The sequence below is a fragment of the Desmodus rotundus genome, chromosome 3 (genome assembly GCF_022682495.2).
Source record: "Desmodus rotundus isolate HL8 chromosome 3, HLdesRot8A.1, whole genome shotgun sequence".
Lineage (NCBI taxonomy): Eukaryota > Metazoa > Chordata > Mammalia > Chiroptera > Phyllostomidae > Desmodus > Desmodus rotundus.
In genome coordinates, this window is record NC_071389.1 from 96,256,548 (window position 1) to 96,276,136 (window position 19,589).

Here is a 19,589-nt window from a genome sequence, read left to right on the forward strand (position 1 = left end):
TCCAGAAAAACCTGTAGAGAAGCAAAATACTTGGAAACTTCAAGAGCCCTATTACCTTCTAAGCAGAGCAGCAGCAGCACAGATGATAACGTGTTTCAGACTGGGAAAATGAGGTACGTCAGCGTTCAGTTCTCTAAAGGAAAATTCCTCATTGGTATCAGGGAATATTGGATGAATCTGGAGGGTGAAATGAAACCAGGAGAAAAGGTATTTCATTAAATCTCGAGCAATGGAGCCAGCTGAAGGAACAGATTTCTGACTTTGATGAAGCAGTAAGAAAACTGTAAAATCAGAGCCATATAAAACTTGTACTACTCTAGCTATTTTAATGTTTTTTTTATTGGCTTTTGTTTTCTAAATGTTGTTTTCCAAGCTATTGTATATTTGGATTGCAGGACAATTTGTAAGAATACATTTTTAGTATGCATTATTAAAAATTTCTGAGTGAAGCTGATTCTCAACTTTTTAAGAAGGATTACTTTGTGCCCACCACCTACTGTAAAATAAAATCAAGTAATACTATCTTAACTGTTATGACCTTCTTTAATCAGAAAAGTTGGTACTTTTTACAACCAAAAGTTAACAGTTTATAGACTTTTTCATTTCAAATCGGCTTTTACATTCAAAAGGATTTGTTTTGTACTGAATCTATAAACTTTTGATTTGTGAAATTCATAGTTGATCGATTTCTTGTAAACAATGTCTAGACTTTAATTTTCCATCCCAGTGATATTTCACTTAACCCTTTTTATCTTTACTTAATTTTCTTATAATAAATTGTCATTCTTTTTTAGTTCACTTTTTGGTTTTTTTCTTGAATATATTATGATAATCTGGAAAGTCAGTGAAACTGTCACAATGTTAGTTATCTCAGTAAGGTACTTGTATAAAATATTACATGAAAAATATAACTAATTCTACTATATCAAATATTAGAAGATATAGTTTGATAAGCATTGCTTACATGAAAACTCTGAACAAGTAAGTTCATTACCTGCAGTGTTCTGTGTAGTAGTTATTGCTTAGTCTGCAGAGAATAATGACTTAGATGTCTGATTTGCTTTCACTTTTTTTAAACACGTTCACCATAGCCCTGGCTGGTGTGGCACAGTGGGTTGGGTGCCATCTTGCAAGGCAAAGGTCACTGGTTCAATTCCCATCAGGGCACATGCCTGAGTTGTGGGCCAGGTCCCCATTTGGGGGCATGCGAGAAGCAACAAATCCATATTTCTGGTACACATCAATGTTTCTCTACCTCTCTTCCTCCTTCCCCTTCCTTCTATCTAAAAATAAATAAATAAAATCTTAAATAAACACTAAACATGTTCACTGTACGATGATGTATACAAAGATATTGTTAAATTAGACTAGGATTTAATAAAATTTATTAAAGTTTAATAATGTTTTATTAAGGTATAACTGACACATAACATTTACTTTCAGGCATATAACATAATAATTCAATGTTTGTATACATTGTGAAATTTTCACCACAATTAGTCTAGTTAGCATGTGCATCCATCACCACAGATAGTAACAAAAATTTTATTCTTATGATAAGGACTTTTAAGATTTACTCTCTTAGTAATTTTCAAATATATGATATAATATTGTTTTATTTAATCACCATGCTGTACATTACATCCCTATGATTTACTTATTTTATAACTGGAAGCCTTGCCTATACAAAAAGAGACTGAACTCAGTTTTTTATTACATGGTGTAAGCAGTGGTGGTAGAGGGCACCTATTACTCTTAAAAGCGATTTAAGAGACATATTAACCAATTGAAATACATAAACCTAATATGAATTCTAATTTTGAAAAACAAACTATTAAGAAATATGAGAAAATTGAGGAAATTTGAATGCTCTGAATAATTGATAATAATAAGGATTTATTGCCAATATTTTTGGTGTGATCATGATATTGTGATTGTTTGTTCATATGTGTGTGCACATGTGCACACACTTTTTAGAGACACAAAAATCTTTTAATCTTGAGTTTCATTAAGAATTAAAAAATTTATATGTTTTATAGAGGACTAGAAACCCTACCTAGTAATGACCTCTTCCTGCATTTCCAACTTAAATATGACCATATATCTCATTGCACACACACCTTGATGACATGGAACTTGGCAGCACACAGTGAGTGCTCTTTATTTTTACTACTTGTAGAAAGCTGGCATTTAGATTTCAAAATTTGCATTACAAAATCACTAGCATCAGTTTTAAGCATTTCAACAATACTTGTGAACTCCACTTTTCATAATGTCTGGGATTTGCTTCAAAATAACATGACATAGAGGAAAGTGGGTAAGAAAATAGATTAAAGATTTGATAACTGTGAAAGATTCGATAAATGTTGATAACTGTGAAACCTGCTTTGTAAGCACATGGGTGTTCATATACATTTTTCCATAGTTTTGACATTTTCCAAAATGAAAAGTTAACAACATCAAAAACAGCTAAAAACTAACCATTTCCTACAGGAGAATTTATTTTGTCCTTTGAAAAAAATTCCTATTTCCTACCTTACCTTCTACTTACTTCTAAGCAGTAAACACTATTTGTTCTAGCCCAAGTGGATTATTCTTTGTCTCCCAATATGAGATGCAAATTCCAGACTTTGAGTACATGCATTACATTGTTCTGTTGCTATAAGCAATCCTTCTGTTATCACTGCCAAGGTATGATTCCTAAATTTGGCTCCTTTAATGCTTCCCTTTCTATGATACCACTCCCTCTCTTCTCTGAACATCAATGACATATTAGTATGTGTATCCTACCTTCCATACTGACATTGTTAGTTACCTTTCAGTGTGCATGTGACTTTCCTCCCTATCTAAGTTATAAATCCCTAACCAAAAACCTTGCCTTGTACTTTTTGGTACACACAGAAGACTTACCACTATGGTCCACAGTAAGTGGTTAATAAATGTAATTTAGTTAAGTGGCAGTAATCACTTAGATATTAGAAGTAGAGCTTTGAAAGGAAAAAGATGATGATCTGAAAGCAAAGTTAAGAAAAAGAAAACCTGCACTGAGGTAATTTGCCTAGAAGAGAGAAAAGTTTCTGGGTGACAATCTTCTGAATACTTTGTACTTAGTGTGGAAAGATTTTTGTATCATGACCTTAGTAGCTATTAATAAATTTCTCCCTGGATTCTAAGTAAACTGTCATTTTGTGTACATCTAAAGGACTTTGGCTTTGTGCTTACAGCATTAACATGTCTGTCTGCCTCAAATGTTCAGCTTCCAGAACACACCCTCTGGCTGAAATACCCAGAACCACTCACTAAAGTAGCCATTACTCTGTTCCTTTAGAAATTCTAATTCCTCTTTTAAATACATGTTAAATAGTCAAAGGAAAATAAAGATTATTTGAGAAATGGAAAGCCTATCTCTGCCTTACATGATTGGCTAGGTTATTGTCCTTCTTTTCCCCCAATCAATATGCTTTTTAAAAAATGTGGTCAATACACATAACATAAAATTTACTGTTTTAATCATTTTTAGGTGAAGAGTTCAGTGACATTAACTATAGTCCATTATCAGGTGACCATCACTACCATCCATCTCCAGAATGTTTTCATCTTGCAAAACTGAAACTCTTTTAATATTCATTAAAAACTAACTCCCTATTCTCTACCCAACAACCCCCTGATATCTATCATCTACTTTCTGTCTCTGAATTTGACTGCTCTAAATATCTCATATTAGTAGAACCATATAGTATTTATCCTTTTGTGTCTGGCTTATTTCACTTAGCATAATGTCTTGAAGATTAAGCCATGTTGTGGTATAAATCAGAATTTCATTCCTTTTTAGGATGAATAATATTCCATTGCACGAATATATCTCATCTTCTTTATCCATTCAACCATCAGTGTCATTTGGGTTCTTACAACCTTTTAATGATTGTGAAGAATACTGCTATAAACATTGGTGTACAAATATCTGTTCAAGTTCCTACTTTCAATTCTCTTGGGTATATACCCAGGCAACCCATTATTGGAAGCCATTATTTGCAGGTATACTTCTTAGGTATCCTGGATATTCCCCCTCTCCCCTGACTTATCTTTCCAAGTAATTCTAGAAGATTTCCCTCAATTTCTAGACTTTGGTAATCCCAAAATAAAAGTAATAGCCTCTAAGTGTCAGAAGATTGTCAGAGTTGATTTGGAAGTAGGAGCCCAGTGGGTGTGGGTAGGCAGTAAGCCATTTGACCCAGTCATTCCTGCTACACCTGGGCCTGGTGTAGATTAACAGATGCTTCATTCTACAGGTATGAGTATTTGGAATGAGTGTTTAGTAAACAGAAGTCAGACACAATGAAAGCAGAACTCAGAAATCTGAGCTCCCATCCAAAAGAGCTGAATGTGACTATGATTCATAACAGCACCAGGAAGACAGCAGCCTGGAGTTGAAAGCTGTGGTGACATACTCTGGTGATGAAGAATTGCTGTGGCCATCAGTGAATAATCACCTCTGCACTGGCTTATGTTTTTTTCTTAAAAGAAAAGAGAACCTGTAATACATGTTTACTGTTCAGAGCTATCATCAGGAATGATTAAATATTAAAGGAAATTCAGGCCTTGAAAACAAAAGGAATCATATAATTCATAAGCATTTGTGTGAATCCTCCATGACACTTAATACACTCACTTGGAAAAAAAATAGAAGGCAGAAGAATGAAAATTCCCACTCTAAAATAAACAACCTAACCCTACATCTACAAGAACTGGATGAACAACAACAAACAAAGCCCAGAACAAGAAGAAAGAAGGAAATAACCAAAATAAGAACATAATAAAATGACATAGAGACTAAAAGATCAATTCAAAGAATCAATAAACCCAGGAGCTGTTTCTTTGAAAAGATAAACAAAATTGACAAGCCTTTAAGTGTGACTCATCAAGAAAAATAGAGAGAGGAACCAAATAAATAAAATCAGAAATGAAGGAGGAGAGATTACAACTGATACCACAGATATACAAAGGATTGTAAGGAATTACTAGGAACAACTATATGCCAAAAAATGTGAAAACCTGGATGAAATGGAAAAGTTTCTAGAAAAATATATCTTCCAAAATGAATCAAGAGGAAGCAGAAAGCCTGAACAGACCAATAACAGCTGGTGAAATCAAAGCAGTAATCAAAAATCTCTGAACACACAAAAGCTCTGAACAAGACAATTTCACAGGAGAATTTCACAAAACATTTCAGGAAGGGCTATCCTCCTCAGACTATTCCGAAAAATCCAAGAAGAGGGAAGACTCCCAAATACTTAAGACGAGTTTGATGGATGACGCCAGCATCATCCTAATCCAAAAACCAGAAAAAGGTACAAGAAAGAAAGAAAACTACAGGCCAATATCGCTAATGAACATAGATGCTAAAATCCTCAACAAAATATTGGCAAACTGCAGCCAGCAATATGTTAAAAAGATCATACAACATGACCAAGTAGGATTCATCCCAGGGATGAAAGGATGGTACAATATTCACACGTCAGAGATTCCCAAGATGGCAGCGAGATAGGTGGGAGTGGAGTCCACTTCCCCCGGCAATGGGTGAAACACCTGGCCGATCTACTGAGGAACAAAGCAAACAGCCAACAGTACCCCAGCGTTTATGAAGATAGGAGATCAAAAAGTATAGAGGACACTGAAAAAACAGACGTTAAGGTGATTGCTTCAGGACAATAAGATCCCTGGGACCAGCACAGGGACCAGGGTGACTATAGCCCCAGGCCCATGCCCACCAGGCCTGCCGCAAAACTCCTGGGAGAGAGCTGGGTTAACAGTTGCCTGCCCTGCCAAACAAGGTTTGAGCAGCACCAAGAGAGACCTGGTTGCTTGAAGTCCCAGGGAGGGGAATAAGAACGAAGTGGTAAACCCACAGAGACTGTGGGCTCCATCTGAGGAGAGTTGAGAGGCGGGCCATGTTGGGCGCTGACCCAGACAGTCCCCCAATCTAGCTGGAGAGGTGGGCATTGTGAGAGGACACGCCCTTCCTTGTATGGAGCAGCAGGATTGAGCAGGAGGATTCTCTCAAAAAGAAAAAGTGAAGAAAAAGAGACACTTGGGGACAGTTTGGGGAATTCTCCTGCAGCAGCAGCTCCAGTCTCCTTTCCACCCAGCCACCAGGCGCTCCCGCGGGGGTGTGGGGGGCATCAAGCCCAAATTTGAAGCACCGGTGAGTGCGCACCACAGAAGGTCCAACACCTGCATGCACCCATAGCCCGGAGGAGGGTGAGTGCCTGAACCTGTGGGAACCTGTGGATTCAGACACTCACCCTCCTCAGGGGGCTGCTTGACAGCTCAGCCTGAGGTGCCCAGTGCTGGCTGGGAACTGGGCTAGGCTACCTGAGTTGCTGTAGCCAAAAAGACCAGCAAAACTGGCTTGGCCAGTTTGAAGCCAGCAGGCTGGTTTTTATTTTTTGTTCTTTTTTTTTTTTTTTTTTAACTAATTCTTTATTAATATTATTTTTTTCATTTAACACCTTCTTCCTCTCTTTCCTTCTTTCTTGATCTACTCCTTCTTTCTCTCCCTTTATATCTCTTCTTCCTTCCTTCTTTTTTTTTTTAATTCCCACAATAAAACCTGAAACTCTGAAAACACCAGAGTTGGACCCAAAGAGGGGACATTCCAACAGCTGAGACAGTGAAACAAATTTCACTTTGCTATGCCAGAGAACTTCCAAGTTATTGTATATTTGTATTATTATTCTTTTCATTGTTCTTACATCACTCTTTTTATTAGTATTCTTTTATTTCTCTTCTTTCTGTTCAGTCCTCTTCGCTTGACTGGTTAATTTGCATTGTTTGACTGTTTCCCCTTGTTCTCTCTTTCATAGTGTGTTGTTAATTAACTGTCTTTCACTTCACTTGGGTTCCATTAGCACACTACTCTAGGAACTTTACTCCCTATTCTAGTTATCCAGATCACATAGATTCTGTCATATGATTGTTGCTCCATTACTATTGTAAATAATAGCTGTTCCATACATTTGTAAATACTACACAGAACCCCTCCCAGATCTCAGCCCACTTCACTGTTTCCTGAATTTTATTACTGGTGTGGTTAACTCTATTCTCTCACACATTACACCTATCTTCTACCCTTACTCTCACTTTACCACATAATCTGACCTCCCACAAGCTCACAGCTTTCTAGATCCAACTCAGAAGTCTTCCCCCCCACAACAAGAGTCTTATCTTCTTTCCACCCTTTCTAAAAAGTGGCTAGGTGGGTGAATTATCATGGTTAACAGTATACATATCCAAAGGATCTCCCGTCTCTTCTCTAAGGGCTGGTAATTTAAAAATCATAGAACACACTCCTGCTGTCTTAAACCATTTAGCTTTACCCCTCCAACCTATCACAGAAAAGAGTAGGTAGAAACTGTGAACACTAGGATACCTCCTGGAAGAGGGAACCCATCAACAAAGGAACCACCAACAGCTAAGAACAGAAGAAAGTGAAGGAGGGAGTGGAAGCCACACTAACTCAACCCAGGACCTATCTGGAAATACAACTAAATAGTGGAGAAATTACTCAGAACAAACAACTGAACAAGAGCAAGACCAAAAGTCTCAAAACCTTGGAAACACAGAAGAACCAGCTTCAACACAACCTTCCCACACCTGCACAACAGAAAACAAGATGTGGGGATGGACTGACCCTCACATAACCAGCTGGTGGGAAGGACACACCAAAGAGAGACCCAACAACAACCAAAAACTAAAGACATACACAGAGCCAGCATAAATCACAGCCCAAGATCAGCAAGCTGGGGAGATCACGGAGACTATACCACTGAATCGCACAGGTATTCTACCACAGAAGTTTACACCGTCAATGCAGGGGGCCAGACAGAGAAACTTAAGAAGCAGAGGCTAACAGGAAGAGTCTCACCAACAATGGGAAGACAAAGAAACAATCTCCAAATGAAAGGAAAGGAGGAAGTCTCAGAAAGAATGCTAAATGAAAAAGAGGCAAGTCAACTATCAGATATTGAGTTCAAAGCATTGGTTATAAGGAAGCTTAATGAGCTCACAGAGAATTGTCAGAAACTACAGGGAAAATACAATGAACTCACTGCAAACTATATCAACATGAAAAAGGATATAGAAACTATCAACAAGGGCCAAGAGGAAATGAAGAATACAATTTCTGAACTGAAGAACACAGTAGAAGGAATCAAAAGCAGGCTTGATGAAGCAGAGGATCGGATCAGTGAACTGGAGGACGAGGTAGCAAAAAACACCCAGAATGAGCAAGAAAAGGAAAATAGGCTCTGAAAGAATGAAGACGGGTTAAGGGAAATGCAGGACAACATGAAACATAATAATATCCGTATAATAGGGATACCAGAAGGAGAAGAAGAAGAGCAAGGGACAGAAAGCCTGCTTGAAAAAGTAATGATGGAAAACTTCCCAAATCTGAGGAGAGAAAAAGTCACACAAATCCAGGAAACACAGAGAGTCCCAAGCAAGAGGAACCCAATGAGGCCCGCTGCAAGACACAGCATAATTAAAACGGCAAAATTCGAAGGAAAAGAGAGAATCTTAAAGGCAGCAAGGGAGAAACAGGAAGTAACATACAAGGAAGCCCCAATAAGGTTAGCAGCTGACTTCTCAATGGAAACGTTCCAAGCCAGAAGAGAATGGCAAAAAATATTCCAAGTAATGGGAACCAGAGGCCTGCAACCAAGGCTACTTCACCCAGCAAGGCTCTCAAACAAGATAGAAGGCCAAATAAGGAGGTTCCCAGACAAAAGAAGTCTAAAAGAATACTCTTCCACCAAACCAGCTCTCCAAGAGATGCCAAATGGACTGTTTAAGGAAAAGAAGGAAAAGAGAGAGAGAGAGAGAGGAACACAGGTACGAAAAAATGGCAGTGAATAAGTACCTATCAATAATAACCTTTAATGTAAATGGACTAAATGCTCCAATCAAAAGACATAGAATAGAATAGCTGAATGGATAAGAAAGTATGACCCATACACATGCTGCCTACAAGAGACCCACCCCAGGACAAAAGACCTACACAGACTGAAAGTGAAGGGCTGGAAAAAAATTTTCCAAGCAAATAGACAGGAAAAAAAGCAGGGGTAGCAATACTCATGTCAGACAAAATAGACTTTAAAAACGGGCCATAAAGACAGACCCAGAAGGTCACTTCATAATACTCAAAGGAATAATGCACCAAGAAGACATAAACATTGTAAATATATATGCACCCAACATAGGAGCACCCAAATACATAAAGAAAATCTTGGAGGATTTCAAGAAAGATATTGACAGCAACATAATTATAGTAGGGGATTTTAACAGCACACTGTCAAGGATGGACAAGTCTTCCAAACAAAATATCAACAAAGATATTGTGGCATTGAACAATGCCCTAGATGAAATGGACTTACCTGATAGATATAGATCCTTTCATCCCAAAGAAGCAAAATACACATTCTTTTCAAATGCACATGGAACATTTTCAAAGGTAGACCACATGATAAGACACCAAACAGGCCTCAACAAGTTCAAGAAAATTGAAATCATATCAAGAATTTTCTCTGACCACAAGGGACTGAAACTAGAAACAAACCCCAAGGAACTCCCCCCCCCGCCAAAAAAAAAAAAAACACTGAAAAACATGCAGAGTGAGTAGCATGCTATTAAACAATGAATGGGTCAAGAATGAGATTAGAGAAGAAATCAAAAAGTTTCTGGAAAGAAATGAAAATGAACTCACAGCAATCCAAAACCTATGGGACACAGCAAAGGCCGTCCTGAGAGGGAAGTTCATAGCAATACAGGCCTACCTAAAAAGAATAGAAACATTTTCAAATAAACAACCTACCCCTACACCTACAAGAACTCGAGGAACAACAACAAAGGCAACCCAGAGCAAGTACAAGGAAGGAAATAACCAAGATCAGAGCAGAATTAAATGACATAGAGACTAAAAGCACAATTGTAAGGATCAATGAAGCCAGGAGCTGTTTCTTTGAAAAGGTAAACAAAATCGACAAGCCTTTAAGCAGGCTCATCAAGAAAAAAAGGGAGAGGATCCAAATAAACACAATCAGAAATGAAAGAAGAGAGACTACAACTGATACCACAGAAATACAAAGGATTGTAAGAAATTAGTACGAAGAACTGTATGCCAAGAAATTTGAAAACCTAGATGAAATGGACCAATTTCTAGAAAAGTGAATGAAGAAGCAGAAAGCCTGAACAGACCAATAACACCTGATGAAACTGAAACAGTAATCAAAAAGCCTCCAACACACAAAAGCCCTGGACCAGACAGTTTCACAGGCGAATTCCACAGAGCATTTAAGGGAGAGCTAACCCCCATACGGTTGGGAACGGCCCTGCCTGGTTTCAGAGGCTGTAACCCCTCATGGTTAAGGCTGAGTCAGAGTTGGGACAATAAGCCACTAAGGAGACAAAGCTTATCTCCCTGGCAGGTGTGCCACCTCTGCCCACTTCACCCTGCTTGGCCCTGAGCTTGGCCAGTTAGCCAATGAGGGGTAAGAATCCTCAAGGGAGGATCAACCTAAGACAGGCATGGTCACTAAAGAGGCCCGCAGGGAAGGAGTCGGGGGGCTGTGGAAAAAAGGGGTGATGGACCCCCGCCCCTCGTCTTTGAAATAGCCTGAGTCCTCATTCTGTCTGCAAGAAGTCTCCTAATCTCTTGGCTGCCTTACTTCCCTTGCCTGACTTAAGCCTGAAGCAATAACAGAGGGCAGTGCAGTCCTGTGCTGGGAGGGGCGGATTCCCTGGCCTAACAAAAATACATACATTCCTGTGAAACCTACTTAATTTGTACCCTCAGTTTAAGAAATAAGGGTCCAGACCTGAGATGAGTCTGGCGCCTAAAGTTTTATGTCCCTCTAACTAATTGGCTGTAACTCAGAATAAGCCCTCAGAGTTCTCTGTAAATCTTGTACTGTTTGACCCTTACTGCCTGACAATGATTGATGAGCTTTATCTGTATTCCTATGCGAATGAACCTAATAAAAACCCCTGGAGAGAATGGCTCTGGGCCCTTCCCCTTTGAGAGAAGCAGCCACCTCTCCTCCCCAAGCAGATCATGTCTTGGTAGTCTTTTTCTTCATCTGTGGCAGACCGGGGGGGCTGCGTTAAAGCCCCCCGACATCTGGCGCCCGGAACAGGGACCTGAGGATTTTCAGGACCTGCATAGACCAGAGGCTTCGAGCCACAATCGCCATGGCTTCATCCGTGGTGGACCCGGGGGGCTGTGTTAAAGCCCCCCGACACCATACTCCATAGATTATTTCAAAAAAAATCAGAAAGATGGAAGACTCCTAAACTCTTTTTATGAAGCAAATATCATCCTAATCCCAAAATCATATCAAGACATAACAAAGAAAGAAAACTTCAGGCTAACATGGCTGATGAACACAGATGCTAAAATCCTCAACAAAATATTGGCAAACCTCATCTAGCAATTATTTAAACAGATCATACACCATGATTAAGTGGGATTTATCGCAGGGATGTAAGGATGGTACAATACTCATAAATCAATAAACATAATAAACCACATAAACAAAAGCAAAGACAAAAACCACATGATCATATCAATAGATGTGGAAAAAGCATTTGATAAGGTGTAGCTCCCATTTATAAAAAACCTTCAGCAAAATGGGAATAGAAGGAACATTCCTCAACATAATAAAGGTCATATACAAGAGACCTGCAGTCAACATCATACTCAGTGGTAAAAAAATTTAGAGCTTTTTACTGAGATTAGGAACAAGACAAGGATGCTCTCTCCCTCCACTCCAATTCAACATAGTATTGGAAGTCCTAGCCACAGCAATCAGACAAGAAAAAGAAAGAAAAGGCATCCAGACTGGAAGACAAACTGTCATTATTTGCAGATGCCGTGATAGTATACATAGAAAACCCTGTAGACTCCACCAAAAAACTACTTGACCTAATAAGTGAATTTGGCAAAACAACAGGATACAAAGTCAATATTCAGAAATCAAAGGCATTTTTGTACACCAACAATGAAATATCAGAAACAGAAATCAGGAAAAAAAAATCCCATTTGGTATAACAACAAGAAAAATAAAATACTTAGGAATAAACCTATCCTTGGAGACAAAAACCTGTACTCAGAAAACGACACAACATTGAAGAAAGAAATTAAGGAAGACGCAAACAAATGGAAAAATATACCATGTTCATGGATTGGAAGAATTCACATCATCAAAATGTCTATTCCACTGAAAGTATTTCATAGATTCAATGCAATCCCTGTTAAAATACGAAAGACATTTCACAGATATAGAAGAAACATTTGAAAAATTTATATGGAACCATAAAGACCCCAAATAGCTGCAGCAACTTTGAGAAAGAAGAACATATTAGGAGGGATCACAATACCTGATATTAAACTATATTACAAGGCCACAGTAATCAAAACAGTCTGATACTTGCATGAGAACAGATACATAGATCAATGGAACAGAACAGAGAGCCCAGAAATCAACCCATGCCTCTATGGTCAATGAATATTTAACAAAGTGGGAAGAAGCATAAAATGGAGCAAACTGAGCCTCTTCAAAAAAATGATGTTAGGAGATCTGGACAGCTACATGCAAAAAAAAATGAAACTCAGACGCTAAATTACACCATATGCAAAAATAAACTCAAGGTGGATAAAAGACTTAAATATAAGTCATGACACCATAAAAGTCCTAGAGGAGTACAGAGGAAGGAAAATCTCAGATATTCCACACAGCGATATTGTCACTGATATGTCCCCCACCGCAAGGGAAATAAAGGAAAGAATAAACAATGGGAGTTCATCAAAATAAAAAGCTTCTGCATGGCTAAAGAAAACATCATTAAAATAAAAAGAGACCCAACATTATGGGAAAACATATTTGCCAATGATACCTCAGACAACGGTCTGATCTCAAAAATATAGAAAGAACTCACACAACTCCATTCCAGGAACACAAACAATTTAAAAAATGGGCAAAGGACTTGAACAGACGCTTCTCCAAGGAGGACATAGAGAGGGCCCAGAGACATATGAAAGGATGCCTATTATCACTACTTATCAGAGAGATACAGGTTAAAACCACAATGAGGTACCACTTCACACTTCTCAGCATGGTCATCATCAAACAACAAGTGCTGGCGAGACTGTGGAGAAAGGGAACCCTAGTGCCCTGTTGGTGGGAGTGCAGTCTGGTGCAGCCACTGTGAAAAACAGTATGGAATTTCCTCAGAAAACTAAAAATAGAACTGTCTTTGACCCTGCAATTCCACCTCTGGGATTATACTCTAAGAACCCTGAAACATCAATTCAAAAGAACCTATGCACCCCAATGTTCATAGCAGCACAATTTACAATATCCAAGTGTTGGAAGCAACCTAAGTGCCCATGTAGAAATGAGTAGGTCAAAAACTATGGTACATTTACACAATGGAGTTCTATGTAGCATAAAGAAAGAAAGAGCTCCTATCCTTTGCAAAAGCATGTATGGAACTGGAGAGCATTATGCTAAATGAAATAAGCCAGTTGTTGAAAGATGAATACCATATGATGTCACCTATAAATGGAACCTAATCAACAAAACAAATAAGTAGGCAAAATATAATCAGAGACATTGAAATAAAGAACAAACTGACAGTAACCAGAGGGAAGGGGGATGGGGTATACGGAGGAAAAAAAGGGGAAGGGTCATCAAGGAACATGTATAAAGGAACTATGGACAAACCAAAGGGGTTAGGATTCAGGGTGGGTGGTGGGTATCAGTGGAGCAGTGGAGAGTGGTGGGGGGAAATGGGAACAATTGTACTTGAACAACAATAAAAAATAAAATAAAATTACCAGTCTATACTGAGCAGGAAGTTCCTTGGGTTCTCTTTAGTGTTAATCTAGCAGTGGTAGAAAATATGACGGAGAAATATCTTGTTTGCTTACATAGCTTTGACCTAATGCTTAAATCTATCACTGACTACTGTAAAGTTCTCAGTTCAGAAGGGGGAGAAAGAAAGCACTTGAAAGAAACTGAGTGAATCTCTGCAACTCTGAGAGTGCTGCAGGTGAAACTACTTTCATGCATGAAAGGTCTACATGGCAACAAAATGCATTCCAAGCATCAGGCAACTAGCTCCTTCTTTGAAGAATACTGAATAGAGAAACCAGGTAACATCTTAGATTGCTCCCAAGTCTGCCATAAAAGGAGCCTGGACAGTGGAACATCTGCTAATACAGGCTTTGTTTTGGAGCATGGTCAGAACTCTACTGGAGATAGGAGAAAGTCTCCAACCTTTATTTTTCAAGAAACATCATCATGTGGGATTGGAAGAAGAACTAGGGAGCTTACAAGAGTATTGTTTCAACAATGCAGTTCTCTGGGAATTTGAAATTTTTAAAACAGTTTTAATTTTTTTTACTATATTTCATTGATTATGCTATTACAGTTGTCCCATTCCCCCCCCCTTTATTCTCCTCTGCCCCGCACCACCCCTCCCACCCACATTACCCACTATTAGCTCCTGTCCATGGGTCGTACATATGAGTTCTTTGGGTTCTCCATTTCCTATACTGTTCTTAACCTCCCCCCTGTCTATTTTGTACCTATCATTTATGCTTCTTATTCCCTGTACCTTTCCTCCATTCTCCCCCTTACTGATAACCCTCCATATGATTGTCATTTCTGTGATTCTGCTCATGTTCTAGTTGTTAGCTTAGTTTGGTTTTGGTTTTGCTTTTTTAGGTTCAGTTGTTGATAATTGTGAGTTGTTGTCATTTTACTGTTCATATTTTTGATCTTCTTCTTTTTCTTAGATAAGTCCCTTTAGCATTTCATACAGTAAGGGCTTGGTGATGAGGAACTCCTTTAACTTGACCTTATCTGGGAAGCACTTTATCTGCCCTTCCATTCTAAATGATAGATTTACTGAATACAGTAATCTTGGATGCAGGTCCTTGCCTTTCCTGGCTTTGAATACTACTTGCCAGCCCCTTCTTGCCTGTAAGGTCTCTTTTGAGAAATCAGTTGATAGTATTATGGGAACTCCTTTGTAGGTAACTCTTTCCTCTTCTCTTGCTGCTTTTAAGATTCTCTCCTAATCTTTAATCTTGGGTAATGTAATTATGATGTGCCTTGGTGTGTGCTTCCTTGAGTCAACTTCTTTGAGACTATCTGAGCTTCCTGGATTTCCTGGAAGTCTATTTCCTTTGCCAGATTAGGGAAGTTCTCCTTCATTATTCAAATAAGTTTTCCATTTCTTGCTCTTCCTCTTCTCCTTCTGGCACCCCTATGATTCGGATGTTGGAACATTTAAAGTTGTCCCGAAGGTTCCTGAGCCTCTCCTCATTTTTTTAATTCTTGTTTCTTCATTCTGTTCTGGTTGAATGTTTATTTTTTTCCTTCTGGTCCAAATTGTTGATTTGAGTCCCGGTTTCCTTCCCGTCACTGTTGGTTCCCCGTGCATTTTCCTTTATCTCACTTTGCATAGCCTTCACTTTTTCCTTCATTTTGCAACCATTCTCAACCATTTCTGTGAGCATCCTTATTACCAGTATTTTGAACTCTGCATGTGATAAGTTGGATATCTCTTCATCACTTAGTTGTATTTTTTCTGGAGCTTTGATCTGTTCTTTCATTTGGAACATATTTTTTTTGTCTCAATGGGCCTGTTATGTAGTAAGAGTCAGAGCCTTAGGTATTCACCAAGGAGGGCACCCACATTGCTGCATTGTGGTGCTGTATGTGGGGGAGGTGTCAGAGAGGGAACAACGCCCCTTGCCAAGGTCTCTGCTGGCTTTCAGTCACTTTCCCTGCTACCCATAAGCAAATTGGGCCCTTCTGGTGGTGATTCCCGGGTGAATGGTTTTGTATATGTTCTAGGACCCTGTGGGTCTCTTCAAGGAACTCTACTGTGAGGCTGGGAGTTTTTCCTGCCAAGGCAACCCCCACAGGTTTTTACCACCAAAGGTTTTAAGGCTTTATTTCCCAGCTGTGGATCCCTGAGTTCCATGGTCTGTCTTGCTCCCCAATTGTTATTCCAAGTTATTCGCAGGCAAACGTGGGGCCACTGCCTTGCCAGTTCTGGTCCTCCAACTCCTGCCTTGCCCATCCTCTCCACCCTAGCTGCCCATCTCTGCCTCTCCTACTGGTCTGGATGAATCCTTCTTCTTGAACTCCTTGGTTGTTGGACTTCCATACAGTTCACTATTCTGGCAGTTCCGGTTATTTTTTGTTTTTAAATTTGTTGTTGTCCTTCTTCTACTCATGTGAGGAGGCAAAGTGTATCTATCTACACCTCCACCTTGGCTGTAAATCCCTAGTTTTAATGGTTTTTAACAGTTTTGAGCAGTTTAGTGGTTTTTTAGGAGAACTAGTCCTAGCAGCTAAGATCAAGCTTTCATGAATGAGCCATTTAAAAAATCTAAAAGGCAACAATATTGTTTATAATAATCTGCTAAGAGACTAAAACTTAATGTCCACATAAGAAACATCCTAACCTGTAGAGAAGTTTTGTGACTTTTTTTGAGCCAAACTGATGACAGTTGCCATGGAACAAAATCTCAACAGATTGAGAAAATGCTCTGGAGAAGGGCAGTTTTGTAGTTTATTTTATACTTTTCAATCAAAGAGGGAGGATTACATGAAATCCATTTGTGGTAGTTTAGGGAGACAGGAGAAAGCAAAGCAGGGAAATTTCTGAGATTAGCTAAAAACTAAAATGGATAGACACTTCTCTTACATTAGTGAGAAATGGGAATAGGATAGTTAGCAATTAATGTTTACAGCACATAGAGATGGTATGCAGGAAACAAGATAACAATGAGGGGTGCTGTGGTCTCGTGTTCCAGTGGGAGATTATGCCATGAGGAGTCTGGCAAAAGGGGACTACTCTGACATTCCAAAGGTATGTTATCGTACATGGAAAAAGACAATAAACAAGCTCAGTTAAGGTAAAGATTGACCTTTGTCAAGGAAGATACTGTCCTAGGGCCTGACTACCCAGCATGTCTTGCTTTTAGTTAGGAAGTTTTAACTTCAGACCATTCCATGTGGTTACTTGAGGTCTCTGAGTTTGTAAAGCTTCCATGCAGGCCACACCTGAGCTTGCAGGTTTGGTATGTGGCCCCTTTTTGTCCACAAAACATCCTTGATGTCTCCCCCACCCTTAGCTGTTATTGCTGCTATTAAGAGATTAGCTCTCAGCCTAAGCATTCATATTCTGGACGTAATCTGTCTTTTCTCTTTGGCTTATTTTAACATCTTCTATTTGTATCTGATGTTCTTCAGTTCAAGTATGATATATCTAGGTGTCTGTTTCTATTCAATTATTCTGTGATTTGTTGGACTTCCTGATCAATGATTGGCATTTTTCATCATTTGGGGAAAATTTCTGGCCATTATTTCTTCAAATATTGTTTCTTCCTCCTTCTTCCTATATTCTCCTACTAGAATCCCATGTGTGTTTCTACACATGGGAAGATAGAATCCCATCCTATCTTCTATGTGTCTTAACTGCCTTTTTACATTAAAAAAAATCTTTCTATCTGAGCTATATTCTAGATAATTTATTCAAATGAATCTTACAGTCAGTGTTTTCTCCTCATCTGAGATGTCTAATCTGGCATAAGGCTGACCATTAAGTTTGTTTGATTGTTGTTTTAAATTTTAATTATTATGCATTTGTTTATGAGAGTCTTGTTTTTTTTTTTTCAAATCAGCTTATTCAACTTATAGTATCTTGTTACTTGTTCACATTTTCGTGCTGAGTGTTCAGAAGGAAATATGACAAAATCTATGCCCTAGAAAAGTTAACCAGGTGACACAGAAAATAGGCAGGGAGAAAATTAAAGTACAATAGCATAGGGGAGATGCAATGGAGAACACACAACAAGAAATGTAGCCAACTCAGCAAAGGCTTCCTAGAGAAAATGACTAGCTATTTATTGCAAGTGAAATCACCAGTTAATCCATATTTCTCTTGTACAATAGCATTTTGCACAAAATAGATTTTTAAGAGAAATATGCTACATGATAAAACTAATATCCATTGACTTTTTGAAAATCAACCAGTCTGTGACAATCTTTGAATCTAGCAATCCTTATTTTGAGTCCTTCATTCATTTTCTGTGCTAGATATTGTGGAAGAAAAGGGGCCACATGCGAAACCTGACAAGCTCAAGGGAGGCCAATGTGGCAGCCTTACAAACTCAGAGACCTAAAGTAACCACATAAGATGTTCTGAAATTAAAACTTTCTAACTAAAAGCAGTTCATGCTGGGTAGTCATGTCCTAAGCTGGTATTTTTCCCTAATAAAGGTCAATCTTTACCTTAACTAAACCTGTCTGTTGACTTTTTGCATCTCTGATAGCACACCTTTGGAATGTCAAATTTCCTTTTCCATGCACCCCTCAAAGCACAGGCACTGGACCAAGGGGAGACCACAAATCCCCTCACTGTTATTGTCATCATGTTAATTGTCGATTGTTGTCTGTCCTGTATATAGGGAACCTATCCACATGGTATGGGAAATGTAGCCCAGTTCCCACTCAGAAAGGCCAGTGGGGAGCAAGGTCTGGCACACAGGACCCATGCTCACGGATAGGTTTTCCCGTGGGGAATCAGGCCTGCATTGTACCTGGGCAGCTATGAGGCTTGCTTTTGCGAAAACTCCCTCACCCTGAATTGAGGCAGCAAATGTTTACTGCATATCTTTAAAGTAATTTCCTAAAATCTATGCTAAACCTCCCAAGGATGAGTGTAACCAGTTCAACCACTTTTCCCCTTGCATTTGCCCATATCCTTCTTTTTTGATGTAATTAGCAACATCCTCTCCTTTGTTTTCTGTTAAAGGTAACCATCTAAAGTGAACCTGTGCATAGTAAATGAGGACCATCCTCAATGTAATGTGCCCAGAAAAGCAATAAAAGCCTGTCCAGGCAAGGGACAGGGCCAGCCCTCTCTTTCACTGAGAGAGCATCCATGTCATCCCTTTTCCGCCACAGGATTTCTGTAGTCTGTGTTAATTTGTATCATCTCATCCATAACGCCACGGACACTGTGGGTCAGTGTTCGCATCACCTGTACCTACCTGTGTAAAAGTGTCTATCATTTTACTTTTTATCCAATACCAGCAGTCCTCCCACCCAGTTTTTCTTTCTCCTGCCTCCCTAATCTATCACCAATGGATTTCATGTAACCCACTTATGCCTCCTCTTTTGATTGTAATGTATTAAATAAGGTGCAAAACTGCCATTCTCCATAGCCTTGTCTCAACTTATTGAGTTTTTACTTCCCAGAAACTGTAATTAGTCCGGCTCATATAGACTCATAAAAATTCTTACATGTTTGGAAGTTTCTTACATTGGTATTATCATACATTTGCTGCAAGATTCATTCTTTACCTGGGAGACAAATCATCTGGGTTTCCTTTTTAATCTTGCTTTCAGTTCCATCTGACTGTTGAGAGGTTATGGAGGAGAGAGAGTGTGGCATTGGTCTTCACATTTGGCTGTGGTTCTACAGTGGATGTATCATTCTGGGATGCC

The 19,589-nt window shown here is 39.0% G+C and overlaps 1 protein-coding gene across 3 annotated transcripts in view; it reads right to left on the minus strand.

Annotated features, from left to right (window-relative positions):
• Positions 1–19,589, minus strand: part of SOWAHC (sosondowah ankyrin repeat domain family member C) — a 74,534-nt gene that overhangs the window by 33,658 nt on the left and 21,287 nt on the right. Inside the window, exon 2 of one of the 3 annotated variants that reach the window (XM_045189133.3) lies at positions 111–177. The exons of the other annotated variants lie outside the window; for them this stretch is intronic. Coding sequence (XP_045045068.2) covers positions 126–177 — 52 coding nt within the window. The 3' untranslated portion in view covers positions 111–125. Of the gene's footprint in view, positions 1–110; positions 178–19,589 lie in introns of those variants that run through there. 3 annotated transcript variants of the gene reach the window in all.